The sequence below is a fragment of the Pinus tabuliformis genome, chromosome 9 (assembly GCF_031772625.1).
Source record: "Pinus tabuliformis cultivar Carrire ecotype Pingquan chromosome 9, CPIR1, whole genome shotgun sequence".
NCBI lineage: Eukaryota > Viridiplantae > Streptophyta > Pinopsida > Pinales > Pinaceae > Pinus > Pinus tabuliformis.
The window spans coordinates 1646797173-1646812045 of NC_142307.1; the positions used below are offsets into that span (position 1 = coordinate 1646797173).

General features: G+C 39.0%; 1 protein-coding gene and 1 pseudogene across 3 annotated transcripts; one reads left to right on the forward strand and one right to left on the reverse strand.

Moving 5' to 3' along the window:
* Positions 1–9293: 9293 nt before the first annotated feature.
* Positions 9294–12014, reverse strand: LOC149155163 (uncharacterized). 3 transcript variants are annotated; one of them, XM_089445122.1, is made up of 2 exons: positions 11544–12014; positions 9294–10039 (listed from the first exon to the last, which is right to left on the reverse strand). In XM_089445122.1, exons 1-2 carry the CDS (start codon positions 11728–11730, stop codon positions 9333–9335), a joined length of 894 nt encoding a protein of 297 aa, XP_089301248.1. In that variant the 5' UTR covers positions 11731–12014; the 3' UTR covers positions 9294–9332. The 3 variants fall into 3 exon arrangements, with proteins under 3 accessions (XP_089301248.1, XP_089301249.1, XP_089301250.1); XM_089445123.1 differs by having other exon boundaries at positions 9300–10039; positions 11628–11998; XM_089445124.1 differs by having other exon boundaries at positions 9305–10039; positions 11684–11988.
* Positions 12015–12078: 64 nt separating this feature from the next.
* LOC149155164 (non-specific phospholipase C2 pseudogene) lies at positions 12079–13306 on the forward strand (annotated as a pseudogene).
* Positions 13307–14873: the final 1567 nt, after the last annotated feature.

Here is a 14873-nt window from a genome sequence, read left to right on the forward strand (position 1 = left end):
TCGCCCGCCACTAGTAGTACATAGTGAGACGGTTGCCATACGCCCTCACCTGGCTAGCACCCCATCCGGCTGGGAACCCATGTTTGGCTTACTTAATTGGGTCGTGCTCCATGCTTTCGGAAGCAGTTTCTCACAAAAGAGAAATGAAATCAACAATATTAAAATGGGCATAATGCTAATTTCAACATTGTTTTCACTCAGAAAGATAGATTTCTCAGAGGTCGCTTCCCACTGGATCGCTGAATTTTGCAAGTATACAGTAATAGGTTCAAGGGTCAGGAAAACAACGAACTTTAAGCCGTAAGTCAATTTTTGATAAATATTGCGGTGCTCTTTATTATAATTATTATATACATAGAACCGTGGATTAAGATAAATACAATGCAGTACACACTCAAGTTTGTATATTTTCAAAATTAATATCAAATAAAAATGAAGAAAAACGTTTTATATGAGATGAAAATATTATGATTTTTTCCTATAAAAGTTTAAATTTCAATTAGAATAGTATTTCGTTTTAAATATTGATTAAGTGGTATTTTAAATTTTAAATTTCAATTAGAATAGTATTTCTTTTTAAATATTGATTAAGGGGTATTTTAAATAATATATTTCAGGTGAAACCTTTTAATAATGATTGTAAATGATATTATTTTTATTTTTATTAATATTATTAATGTGTTTATTTTTTTATTTTGTAATATAACAAAATTGACTTAAAATTCAGTAAACATTTATAATGAAAGTAACAAAATATTTTATGAGAAAAAAATATTTTCTTTTTATTAACATTATTCATGCGTTTATTTTCTTATTTTGTAATATAACAAAATTGACTTAAAATTCGGTAAACATTTACAATGAAAATAACAAAATATTTTATAATGGAAAAAATATTTTCACAATATAACGTTATATTAAACTATATTTAAAAATTAAAAATAAATTAAATAAAAAAATAAATAATATATATGTATATATATATTATAGTATTTTAAAATTTAAATTATTTTATATTTTTTTTAAATATATATCTATTAAATAACTATAAAAGTCAAATTTTGATGTTTGGTACTTAATAGGTTATGATTTTTTATCAATAACAACAATTAATTAACTTTATTTTGAATAATACTACATAATTGTTATATTTATTATTAATAAAGAATTAAATTATAAAAATTAGGAAAAATTTGCACATATAATTCCCGTTAATGTTTTAATAGTGATGAATAAGTGTAATTTGTTTTGTTTAAATTACAATTATGTTTTTAATGAGAGATATTTCCAACTATCTTTGAAAAGAATAGTAATAATAAGAAAAAATTAACTTTTCTCTTTTTTCCTTTAATGATTGAATTTTTATGGTATAATTATTTTGTTATGAATAAAATTTATCCATATTCTAACATCATTAATTTCTCAATCTTTGAAGACACCTACTTGACAATGCATAAATTAGAAAACAACCTTAAAAATAACTACTATCATTAATTTCTTAATCTTTCAAGACACCAATCTCACAATGCATAAATTAGAAAACAATGTTATAAATATAGGAAGAGACAAATTTCTTCAACCACCATGAAATAAATTTAAAGAAACTTAACATAAATATCATAAATCTGAAATACATATAAGTTTAAATAATATATATGCAAATAAATTTATTTATATCTTATTGTTTATTTATATATTTTAATATATTTTTTAATTAAAATAATTTTATCATTTTAATAGAACTTTATTTAATATTATTATAACAATATCTACGTATTATAATAACTAATTACAAAAGTGTAAATTTAACAGCCACCCCTGAAATTAAAAAAAGACATAAAAATTCTTAACATGCGTTGCCTTTAACTTTTTTAATATCTTAATCTATTTACTTTTGGTTCGCTTGGTTGTCATCTCAGCCCAAGTGGGATGAAGTACATTGGATTGAGCCCTAAATTGGATTAAGTACACTGGTTTGAGCCCATGAGAGTGGGGATTTCTGACAAATCATTAAAAAAGTGGGTTTAGACTAATTCAAAGATGGCTCTTCTTTAGAGTTTCCTAATTCCGAGCACCTTTGGCCTGTGGGCGTCTGAATCCTCAAGTAAAAGGGGTGTCGTAACTTAACTTCTTATCACTGTATCATAAACGTAATCTTTTTAGAGAGACTATTTAGATTTAGATTAAGAATCTTTAGATTGATTTAAATTTCTTAGTTGGAACAACAGAGACTATTAGAATCCACCCTACTTAAGCTTCTTCTAGGTTAGTCTCTATGCCCCAGCCAAACTCTGTCTATCAACACGTCTAACTCTTGTCTAGCCTTGTTAATCAAGCTTAGTTGTACTGCTGGTAGTCCATAGTGTAGGTTCCATTGAGTAAGTGAAAGCCTTAAGCAAGACATGGTAACGCTCCCTTTCCTTATATATTCGATTATTTATGAGAATTAGTTGGGCTTGCGGACCCGGAAAGCTGCGGCTAAAGGGGCGAATCACGTCGTAAATGTAGACTTCGTAGATTTTTGACAAACCATAAAAAAGATGGGTTTACTCTAATTTAAACATGGCTGGCCGGGCTGTGATCTCAGCCCAAATCCGATGAAGTACATCGAATTGAGTCCTCCAAATTGGGGATTTTTGACAAATCATCAAAAAAAAAAGAAGAAATGGGTTTGCACTAATTTAAACATGGCTCTTCTTTAAACATGGTTCTTCTTGAAAAATCATAAATGTAGATCTCGTAGATTTTTTACCAATCATAAAACATGGGTTTACACTAATTTAAACGTGGCTCTTCGTATACATTGATAGAAGTGGTTAGCGTTTAACTTTTTTCAGCTGTGGTTGAGACTGAATTCGAATCGTACGACCACCCATAATAAATTCAAAACAATCAAGAAAAAAAGTAAGTAACGACAATATGCATTACATCAACTTGCACTTAAACATACACGAACCCTATGGACTACATATGACAAACTATTTTCCCTTTTCTTTATCCTGCAGCTTCGGACATACCAGGGTCATATAAAATATATCGTAGTTTTCAGTAGAATACTGTTGGAATTTTCTGATAAATCCCATAACAAACAGACAAAAATCGCACTCTGTTTTTACACAGAAAAACAGAAAAATTCACTTGCTGGAAACTGTGTTTCAGCAACACAGTTTTTTTGTTCAGTTGCTGAAACAGGTGTTTCAGCAACGGTGTTTCAGCAACACAGTTTTTTTTCAGTTGCTGAAACAGGTGTTTCAGCAACGGTGTTTCAGCAACGTAAAAATTTTGATGTCAAGTATTTTGAGTTACGAGCTGTTTCAGCAACGCTGATCGTCGTGTTTCAGCAACGGTGACGGTGTAACAGCAACAGGAAAAATAACTTGCGTTTATTAAAAGTAAACTAACTGTTACAGGAATTTCATAAGAGATTGTGCTTAAAAAACGCTGTTGTTTTACACAAATAAGATCTGTATTCTCTCTTAGTAAACAAACATAAAACAAATTACATACAAATCTGCACTGCTGTGCATTTTTGCCTTTCCGCTCTCTGCTACACTGTTGCGTTTACACTGCTGTGCACTGCCGTGCCTTTCTGGAAGAATTTATCTTCACGCTGCTGCGTGCTCTTCTCTGCTGTGTATCACTCTACTGCTGTAGCTGCTGCTTCTTCTCTCTAACCTTAAAAACAGAACTGCTGTGCGGTATTTATATGCTGAAAAATATCTGATTAAAACAATAAACTATTACAAAATATCTTCTAATGTTTATCTCAGAATTTATTGCAGCAAGGCGGTGATGCCTTTATCAAAATCAAGTCGGCTGTCTGCAGGGGAAATCAGCTGAAACTTTAATGCATATTTATGTGCAAAAATATCAAAGGCGACTTGGCTGCACCGAACACCTTTAACATTTACTGCAAATCAGATTCATGTACAGCTGTTCATTGTTGCAGTTGGAATTAAATTCCAACACTCCCCCTTAATTTCAACTGCTGCATACCCAGACATTTTCTGAAATGATCAAAACCTTTCTTTGCTAATGGTTTTGTCAAGATGTCTGCAAGCTGATCCTCTGTTCTGCAGTGCTGCAAAACAATCTCACCATTGTTAACCAATTCACGTATGAAGTGATATTTGGTGTCTATGTGCTTTGTTCTTTTATGAAAAACAGAGTTTTTAGACAATGCTATTGCTGAGCTATTGTCACAGTAAATGGTTGTGCCATTTTCTTGTTCATGACACAAATCTTTGAGAACTCTTCTCAGCCATACTGCTTGGCATGCTGCTGCTGTTGCTGCCACATACTCTGCCTCTGCTGTTGATAAAGCCACAACTGGTTGCTTCTTGGAAGCCCATGAGATGGCTCCCGATCCCATATGAAACACATATCCCGATGTGCTTTTCCTATCATCAACACTTCCAGCCCAGTCACTGTCAGTGTAACCTGTCAACATGAAACTTTCAGAAGAGGAGTATAAAATACCAAACCCCTTCGTTCCATTCACATACCTTAGAATTCTCTTGGCTGCCTGCCAATGAGTCTCTTTCGGTCTTTCCATAAATCTGGAGATTAAACTCACAGCGTGCATAATGTCCGGTCTAGTTGTAGTCAAGTACATAAGGCTGCCAACTATGCTCTTGTACAATTTTGGATCAAAATATTTGCTGCTGTCTTCTTTGGTTAATTTCACCCCCACTACTGTTGGAGTCACAGCAGCCTTGTTGTTCTGCATGTTAAATCTCTTCAAAACAGCTTCTACATATTTATCTTGAGAAATGAAAACACCATTTTCACTTTGGTCTACTTCAATTCCAAGAAAATATCTTAAGAAGCCTAAGTCAGTCATTTCAAATTCACTCTTCATGACTGCTTTAAAATCAGCAATGAGAGAAGCATCATTGCTAGTAAAAATCAGATCATCTACATATAAAACAACAATAATAATCTTACCGTCATTCTGCTTTATGTAGAGTGTGGGTTCACCATCACACTTAGCAAACCCATTCTCAATCAGATAAGCATCAATTCTGCTGTACCATGCTCTTGGAGCTTGCTTCAGCCCATAAAGAGCCTTCTTCAGTTTACAAACTTTATGCTCTTGTCCTTCAACTTCATAGCCCGGAGGTTGATCAACATAAACCTCTTCTTTTAACACTCCATTCAGGAATGCAGATTTAACATCCATCTGATAAATCTTCCATTTGTGTTGTGCTGCAATAGACAACACTGTTCTCACTGTTTCCATCCTTGCTACTGGTGCAAAGGTTTCATCATAGTCTATGCCTTGTTGCTGCTTGTAGCCTTTCACAACAAGCCTTGCTTTGTGCCTGTCAATCTTACCTTCGGCATTACTCTTGGTCTTATAAACCCACTTAACTCCAATGGCATCTTTGCCTTTAGGGAGATCCACTAACTCCCATGTTTTACTCTTCTCAATTGCACCAATTTCTTCATTCATTGCTTCAATCCATTTATCTTCATTTACAGCATCTTCAAAATGGATTGGGTCATCAATATGACAATACAAAGCGAATAATGAATTCAGACCGGTATTGTTACTTACCTCTCCTTGTTCATAAATCTCACTCAGATTTCTGAATCTTGGTCTTCTTGGTGTGCTTGGAGTTCCATCCGAACTTGAGGGTGTATTTGATCCCTGTGCTGTTTCAGCAGTTGCTGTTTCAGCAGTTGCTGTTTCAGCAGTTGCTGTTTGTGGTGTAACAGCAACTGTTCTTCCTTGACTTCTCAAGGCTGTTCGGATTCCAGCTTGTGGTGTGGTTTGTTGTACTTGCTGTGGTGTAGGAGGAGCCACCAAGGAAGGATTATTTGCTGCTGTCCCTTCCTCTTCTTCTTCATGAGACACTATTGTCTTCACATTCACTGTTTTATCCAAGCTTCCATCCCAAGCTTCATCTTCAATGAACTGCACATCTCTGCTTACTATTAACTTCTTGGTGGATGGATTATAGAGTTTGTATGCCTTTGACTCATCACAATAGCCAATAAAGACACACTTCTCCCCCTTACTATCAAGCTTTTTCCTTAGCTGATCCGGTATATGTGCATATGCCACACAACCGAATACTCTCATGTGAGTGACAGTTTGCTTTTGACCACTCCATGCCTCTTCTGGTATTCTGTTCATAACAGCTTTAGTTGGGCATCTATTCAAGATGTAAACTGCGCAAGTAACAGCTTCTGCCCAATACTCATACGGCAAATGTTTTGCCTTCAGCATACTTCTGACCATGTCAAGAATGATCCTATTCTTTCTTTCAGCAACACCGTTTTGCTTAGGTGTATACCTTGCTGTGAACTGCTTTTGTATGCCATTTTCTCTGCAAAAACGCAGAAATTCTTGGGAGATGTACTCTCCTCCTCTATCTGTTCTGAGCACTTTGATATAATGCCCACTCTGCTTTTCAACAAGAGTTTTGAAGTGGCGGAATTTCTCAAACACTTCACTCTTCTGTTTCAGCATATACACCCATGTCTTTCTGGTGTAATCATCAATAAAAGTTAAAACATATCTATTTCCAGCAAATGATGGTATTTGCATCGGTCCACACACATCAGAGTGAACTATTTCCAAGGGTGCTTTTGCCCTTATACTCTTTCCTGCTGGAAAGCTTTCTTTATGTTGCTTGCCCAAGATGCAGCCTTCACAAAGGCTGTCCGGTTTCTCAATCAATGGCAATCCCTTTACCATGCCCTTTCTGTGCAACAGATTCAAGCCTCCGAAATTGAGATGTCCAAATCTCAAATGCCACAACCAATTCACATCTTTCACCTGTTCTTGAAAGACTTCTTGTGTTACAGCCGCAATAGTTCTGCCTTCCTTCAAATCTGCCCTGAGTTTGAGAGGAAACATTCTATTGCTGGTCATTTGCACCTGTGCAATGATCTTTTTACTTGGAGGTATGTCTCTGATAGTACACAAATCATCTTTGAAGAACACGTTGTAACCTTTGTTCATGAGCTGTCTAATGCTCAAAAGATTACATTTCAGACCAGGTACATAGTATACAGCTTGCACAGTCATATGTTCTCCATTTTTTGCTCGAATATTGACACTGCCCTTACCTTTGACAGTTATCTTATCATCAGTCCCTGTTGTTACCTCAGATTTCACATTTTCATCCAGATTGGCAAACATTGCAATATTTCCAGTCATGTGATTACTACAACCTGAGTCTAAGAACCAAAAATCATCTTGTTTGTCTTGTGCTATGTTACATGTTAACAGCACATTCTTTGGGTTCTTATCTTCTTCATTTGCAAAATTAACATTCTGCCTATTGTTCATGTCATTTTGTTTTTTCTTGCATTCATTGGCATAGTGTCCAAATTTTTTACAATAATGACATTGGACTTGGGATTTGTCATACCTTTGTCCATGAGCTTGCTGTTTGCTTGAACCTTCAGCTTGGTTCTGATTGCAGCTCCTTCCGCTTGTGCTAGCAGGGTAATTTCTGCCTCTGTTTTGGCTTCTTCCACGACCTCTGTAATTTGCTCTGCCTCTACCTCTTCTTTGGCCAAAAGACATCTGAGTCTTGAATGCTTGCTCAAAAGAGGAATCTGTTCCTCTACTCAGTCTGTGTTCATGAGACAACAGAGAAGCACTCAGCTCATCTACCGTGAACTGTGAGAGATCTTTTGTTTCTTCTATTGCCACCACAATAGATTCAAACCTTGAGGGTAAACATCTCAAGATTTTCTCTACAATCCTTCTATCTTCAAGAATCTCACCATGAGACCTTATCTGGGTTATCAAGCCAATAACCTGAGTGAAGAATGAATCTATTGTATCAGATTCCTTCATGCTGAGATTTTCAAAGTCTCTCCTCAACATCTGCAACTTTACAGTCTTCACCTTCTCCATGCCTTGATAGACAGTTTGGAGAATATCCCATGCCTCTTTGGACTTTTTTGCTGCTGCAATCCGCGGAAAAACACTTTCATGTACTGATTGGAAGAGGAAAAAGAGGGCTTTGGCATCCTTCTTTCTGTCACCCTTCAATTGGTCTCTTTCTGCTGCTGTCAAAGCAGCCAGTGCTGTTGCATCTGCAGGTTCAGCATAACCTGTTTCAACCAGCTCCCATACTCCTTGAGAAGCAAACAATGCTTTCATTGTTATGGACCAATAACTGTAATTTTTTCCATTAAATTGAGGCAGTTGGGGATTTGTCAAACCTGTTCTAGTATCTGCCATCTTAACCTGTACTGGTAAAGAAAAGATACTGACTGTATTTTTAAAAAACAAGCAAAAACTTTCTCTGCTGAAAAATCTGCTCAACAAACTTCTTACAGCTCCTACAGTGAAAAACAATCTCTGTTTTTGACTCACTGAGTGCCTAGACTAGCTCTGATACCATGTTGGAATTTTCTGATAAATCCCATAACAAACAGACAAAAATCGCACTCTGTTTTTACACAGAAAAACAGAAAAATTCACTTGCTGGAAACTGTGTTTCAGCGACACAGTTTTTTTGTTGAGTTGCTGAAACAGGTGTTTCAGCAACGGTGTTTCAGCAACACAGTTTTTTTTCAGTTGCTGAAACAGGTGTTTCAGCAACGGTGTTTCAGCAACGTAAAAATTTTGACGTCAAGTATTTTGAGTTACGAGCTGTTTCAGCAACGCTGATCGTCGTGTTTCAGCAACGGTGACGGTGTAACAGCAACAGGAAAAATAACTTGCGTTTATTAAAAGTAAACTAACTGTTACAGGAATTTCATAAGAGATTGTGCTTAAAAAACGCTGCTGTTTTACACAAATAAGATCTGTATTCTCTCTTAGTAAACAAACATAAAACAAATTACATACAAATCTGCACTGCTGTGCATTTTTGCCTTTCCGCTCTCTGCTACACTGTTGCGTTTACACTGCTGTGCACTGCCGTGCCTTTCTGGAAGAATTTATCTTCACGCTGCTGCGTGCTCTTCTCTGCTGTGTATCACTCTACTGCTGTAGCTGCTGCTTCTTCTCTCTAACCTTAAAAACAGAACTGCTGTGCGGTATTTATATGCTGAAAAATATCTGATTAAAACAATAAACTATTACAAAATATCTTCTAATGTTTATCTCAGAATTTATTGCAGCAAGGCGGTGATGCCTTTATCAAAATCAAGTCGGCTGTCTGCAGGGGAAATCAGCTGAAACTTTAATGCATATTTATGTGCAAAAATATCAAAGGCGACTTGGCTGCACCGAACACCTTTAACATTTACTGCAAATCAGATTCATGTACAGCTGTTCATTGTTGCAGTTGGAATTAAATTCCAACAAATACGTTCATGATACGACTGTTTCTGCTTTCACTGGAATACCCCTCTTGTTACTGCCCCTCCTGTGCCCCTCCTGTTACATTTACTGCCCCTCCTGTTACTGCCCCTCCTGTTAATACACCTCCTATTACTACCGTTCCTCTTACTTCCCTTCCTGTTACTGCCTCTCCTGCCCCTCCTTTTACTGCCCCTCCTGTTACCGCCCCTCCTGTTAATACCCCTCCTGTTACTAGCCATCTTGTTACTGCCGCTCCTGTTGCATTTACTGCCCCTGCCGTTACTGTTACTGCCCCTGCTGTTACATTTACTGCCCCTCCTGTTACTGTCCCTCCTATTGCATTTACTGCCCCTCCTGTTGCATTTACTGCCACTACTGTTACATTTACTGCCCCTCCTGTTACTGTTACTGCCCCTCCTGTTAATACCCCTTCTGTTTCTGCTTTCACTGGAATACCCCTCCTGTTACCAGGCTCAAGCTCTGACGGATCTGTTGCCATTTTGTCTAAATATTCCTGAGGTTTCACGCGGAAAGATACCGGTACACAGAAGTATAAGAAGATTAAACAGAGAGGCGAAACAGCTAACAAGAGGTAGAACATTCTACGCACAGTCATTGCTTTGGAAATGCTGAGAAATGTCTTTGAGACCACCCCACTCATGCCTCGTTCAACGGACACCCCAAGGCTGGCCGCCTTGGCCCGGAGTCTAAGAGGGAAAATCTTGGCTCCCAGCACCCAGTTAACAGGCCCCATTCCAACTGAGAATATCAAGAAGTAATTATATTTAGTATAGTTCAGAAATGCAAATTGATCATCCAAAAAAATGTTGAAAGAAAAAGACGAGTTTCATGCCGGTTGGAAAGCCAGAGGAGGAAAGAACAAATAAACACAAAATGGTTAGCTGCTGCTTAATCACTCTTGATTCTCCCATACTTGATTCATTCACATACATCTACTTACTGGGCTAGTTTTTTCTTGTTTTTTATTACAATGACCCAGTTACAAATATATAAATACCAAATTTAGTAAATATGAAATTATGCATACTCTAACTATGCCGGACTCTTCTGCACCGACTACTTCATACAAACTCACACTCTTAACTATTAACCTTTATTCTCTTGGCTGTTAACCTTTACCCTTTACCCTGGATAATATGTTAAAGTTTATTGAACTCGGAAAAATCGATCACAGTAACTCATAATATATTTTCTTAAAAACGACTATACACCAGCTTTAAACCTAAAACGACTCTACGCCAGCTTTAATCCTAATTTGTTTCTATGGCAACGCCCTTGCCTCCATCCATCCTAAATTCAAAAACGTGTGAAAAATAAAAAAGTAGGAACAATATACACGGGAGAAATACAAAAGAAAATGGTCTAGCTGAAAGCATGGAAACAGTTGAAATTCACATTTTCTCTACACACAAAGGGCTTTGCATCAACTTTGAATCTAAGCCGTTACAGTAGTAACCTTGCCAACCACTTATTCGAATTCGAAAAAATCGTAAATATATTTATGAAAAAAATTAACAAAAAAAATTTAGACTCAAGAAAATATGTTAACTGCTGAAGATTTAGAGGTATTTGGCAGCCCTGACTGCTGAAGATTTAGAGGTATTTGACAGTCTTGACAACTTTTCTCCTGATAGACTCTTAGTTGGTAATTACAGGTGGAGTCGTTAACAAAAAAAATTTAGACTCAAGAAAATATGTTAACTGTTGAGAGGTATTTAGCAGCCCTGACTGCTGAAGATTTAGAGGTATTTGACAGTCTTTTTTGCTTTTCTCTTTATAGACTCTCTTAGCTGGTAATTACAGGTAGAATGGTTTTCCTTGAATAAAAGTGATGAGCCAGCATATATTCTCAAATAATGTTCAATAATAATTATCGCATGCTTATTTGAAAACTAAATCATAATTTTTTTTTTCCAAAACATACTTAATGCACAGAAGAAATATAAAGGAAAACTACCAAACTGGGAATATTAAAATGAGTATTAACGGTATACGTACATAAAAGACAAAATAAGGCTTAAGAAATGAGTATTGACAGTATACATAGAATATATACAAAGAAGGCTGAAGAAATGAGCATCGAAAGTATGTACTATATATGAACCAGAACAAACAGAGCAGGAAAAACTCTTATGGGACAAGTACAGCAACAACAGAAGTAAACTGCCGAAATAAGTTCAGTATGCACAGAATAAAAATGCAAAGAGCCTGATGAAATAAATATTGACAGTTATATACACACAATAAATACTGTAAAAGTTGCCAAACTTGTCATATCCAGACCATCTGATCGGTCGTCTATTCCAATCAAGTACTCCAAACATACCATAGCCGAACAGAATTGAGATGGTGGAGGCCAAAACTGCATATGCAATCACAAACCTGTTTCTGGGAATCTTCTTCGTTGGCTTCGAACTATCCATATCCATGGCCTCTTGCCCTTTCCCACCCTCAGGAATCTAGAGCTCCAGCAGCTGACACCATTGTTGCTGTCTGTGTTTGCACTCTAGAGGATGGGGGATCCTTGATTTATATTCTTATCGCGCACCTCTGGGAGTTGAATCCAAGATCAAAATTTGGTTTTGTGGGGATAGATATTGACTCGGTTAACTGAAGTCTTCCCACAAGATGACAACATGCGGTGGCAAGGCCTATTGCCACCTCTATAGCCCCATTAATACACCCTCTAAGGACGCTTTTGGAGAAGGACTGTGACATCAGTTTTGACTGTCAATTCGTGGATATAATTTCTCCGGCAAATACTTTCCGGGCTTTCCGGGGATTGGGTTGATGTCTTTGTAAATCATCCATCCATGACTTATGCCAATGCCAGATGCCTCATCCCCATGTGCATGATACATGTGAACTGATCCATGACTTATGCTAATGCTAGATGCATCATCCCCATGCGCATGATACATGTGAATTGAATTAATTTAAACCACTACCCAGATTTGAATTTTCCCAATAAGTTTTGAAATTTTCCCACCCACATTATTTGAATTTGGCCATGGATGAAGCGACTCAATCCACAAATCGATGCCCGCCCACATTATTTTGAATTTGGCCGTGAATGAAGCCGCTGAATCCACAAATCGATGGGGTTACAGGCCAGGAGTCGAATCCCATATCCACCACTGATCCCAATTCTACGAATCTTTTCTTCAAAGACGAGGCAGAGTATGTGGATCCGGATCAGGGGCACTCATTTCAGGCCATACGAGAACAGATTTTTGGCTCCGAGAACACCTACAGAGATCCTGCACCCATGAACAGATTCGCCAGCAGGCAACTTCCTTGGGGGCTCCCAACATGTCTCAGATTGTCATGAATGGCTTCAGACCCGAGGTTGTTCCCGTATATAACACTCTCGTAAGTGAGTTCGCAGTGTTCGATCGGTGGTTTTCTTCGGTACCAGCCTTGACTCAATCCAACAGACTCTACGTTCATTCTACAACTTCCCATGGAGCCACCAGCAATATCCCCAAGCTGTTGGCCAACGGATACGGACAGAAAACCGTCTTTGAATCAATAGTCGAGTCGGGTTTCTCGTTCGGGATTTATTACCAGAAGGTCCCGACCACTCTGTTCTACAGAAATCTCAGAAAACTCAAGTATATTGGTGATTTCCACTCCTACTCGGCTCAATTCAAGGCCCATGCCAGGAATGGGAAGTTGCCCAATTATGTAGTTGTGGAGCAGCGCTACATGGATTCCAAGCTCTTCCCCGCCAACGATGACCATCCTTCGCACGATGTAGCCGAAGGCCAGAAATTCATGAAGGAGGTGTACGAGATGCTCAGATCCAGCTGTAACGCCCTGGCGTTTTGGGCAGGGCGCGCTCCACACTTCACACGGCGGAGGCTTGACCCGCGGGCAAAACGGGCAGGTCGACTCGTGCACGGTGACCCGACGGGCGGTTGGCGGACAGCGGTTGGGCGAGGCTTGGTACGCAGGTGCGGTCACCCGACTGAGCAAACAAACGCACGGGACAAGTTCGGGTAGACAAACGAAGGACCGGGCGACATATTGGTTGGGCGATCCAAGGGCGCACCGCACACGAAGGGCGGGCGACCCATGGGCGACCCACGCCGAAGGACGAGACGACCGGGCGATGACACACAACTGTGTGAAGGGCGCGGGCAGAGTTCGATGAGGCGCGACAGTACATACGGGCGGAAGTTTGTATAGCGGGCAAGCCGGGTGGGCGTCCCGTCATGTGACAGAAGAACGAAACAAAACAGCGGGCGGAAGTTTGTATAGCGGGCGAGTCGGGTGGGCATCCCGCCATGCGACGGACGAACGAATGGAACAGCGGATGCGGGCATGCAACGAGGACGTGTGGCGGGCGATGTGAACAGGCAACAATGCGACGAAGGGACGAGCCAACAGCGACGTAACGTGTGCGCTCATACACTTAACAGAATAATGCGATGACAGTCCGAAGGTTTATAAGGGGCGAGGGCGGCCTTGCCTTAAGGCAAGGGCCGACCTGCCCATAAATTATTAAAGGGCTTCAACGCACAAATTCGGGGGTCGGCTTGGGTGTTGACACCCCTCAAGCAAATGAGCAAGGAAGCGTATATATAAGTGAACGCTGAGGTTCATTTGGACAACCAACGATCAACGCACTTCGCTCTCTTGGTGCTCGCTCTAGAGACAAGAGAACAGTAAGTGCGCACTTCTCATGCGCATTTGGTGAATAAGGTGCGCAGTTCAGCCGAGATCAATTCGGAGGTCGAAGAGGTCACGGTAAACGGTTTGGTGCAGAAAATAACGTGGTGGAGTTTGGGAGCTCGGGTGAGCTCGTGTCTACCGTGGGTATCTTTGTATTGGACTGTTGTAACGGCAATCTTGCCTTGATTGTAATCTTTTAAGTGTTGGCCATGGGTTCTAGCCCGGCACACTTGTAAATTGAAGATCTTCATATATATAATATATTGGGCGGACTCTACCGGGAGTTGCCCCTCCCGTTCTAAATTATTGTTGCAATTGTCTCTCGGTTTTAAATTGCATATAATGATGTTATGAATGGATATGAAGTTTTATGAAGATTAATATTTACGGTTATAAGTGAAGGCATGTTTATATCGGTTTAAGGTTGGTGATATTGGTTAAGGCGTAGTCCATAAACGGGAACTTGTTAAAAAGTGAACGTTCGGTGGTGCCGCACCCCGCCGGGAACGGAAAAAAATTAACCGTAGACTTGGGGGCGTGACAGGTGGTATCAGAGCTCGGTCTAGAGCTGGTGAGCGGGGTTGCTCACACACTTGGAAGTTGGCAGTGGACAAGGTTCTTGCAGGTGACTTGGGGGAAGCCGATGAATGGTCAATACAAGGTCACAAAAGAAGATGGCCACTAACTCTCAAGCCGGGTCTAGCCATACAATGAAGGATCCCGCAAAAGATCCTCATCTTGAGTTCATGGAGAAAGTGATGGAAAAGATGGAGACTTTAGAGTCTTCTTGGCACCAAGACGTGGATTCACTTACAAAGGAACGTGAAGTTGTCTTGAAGGTCAGAGAAGAACTTGTAGAACTCCGCACACGACATGAGGAGCTCAAGACACAATA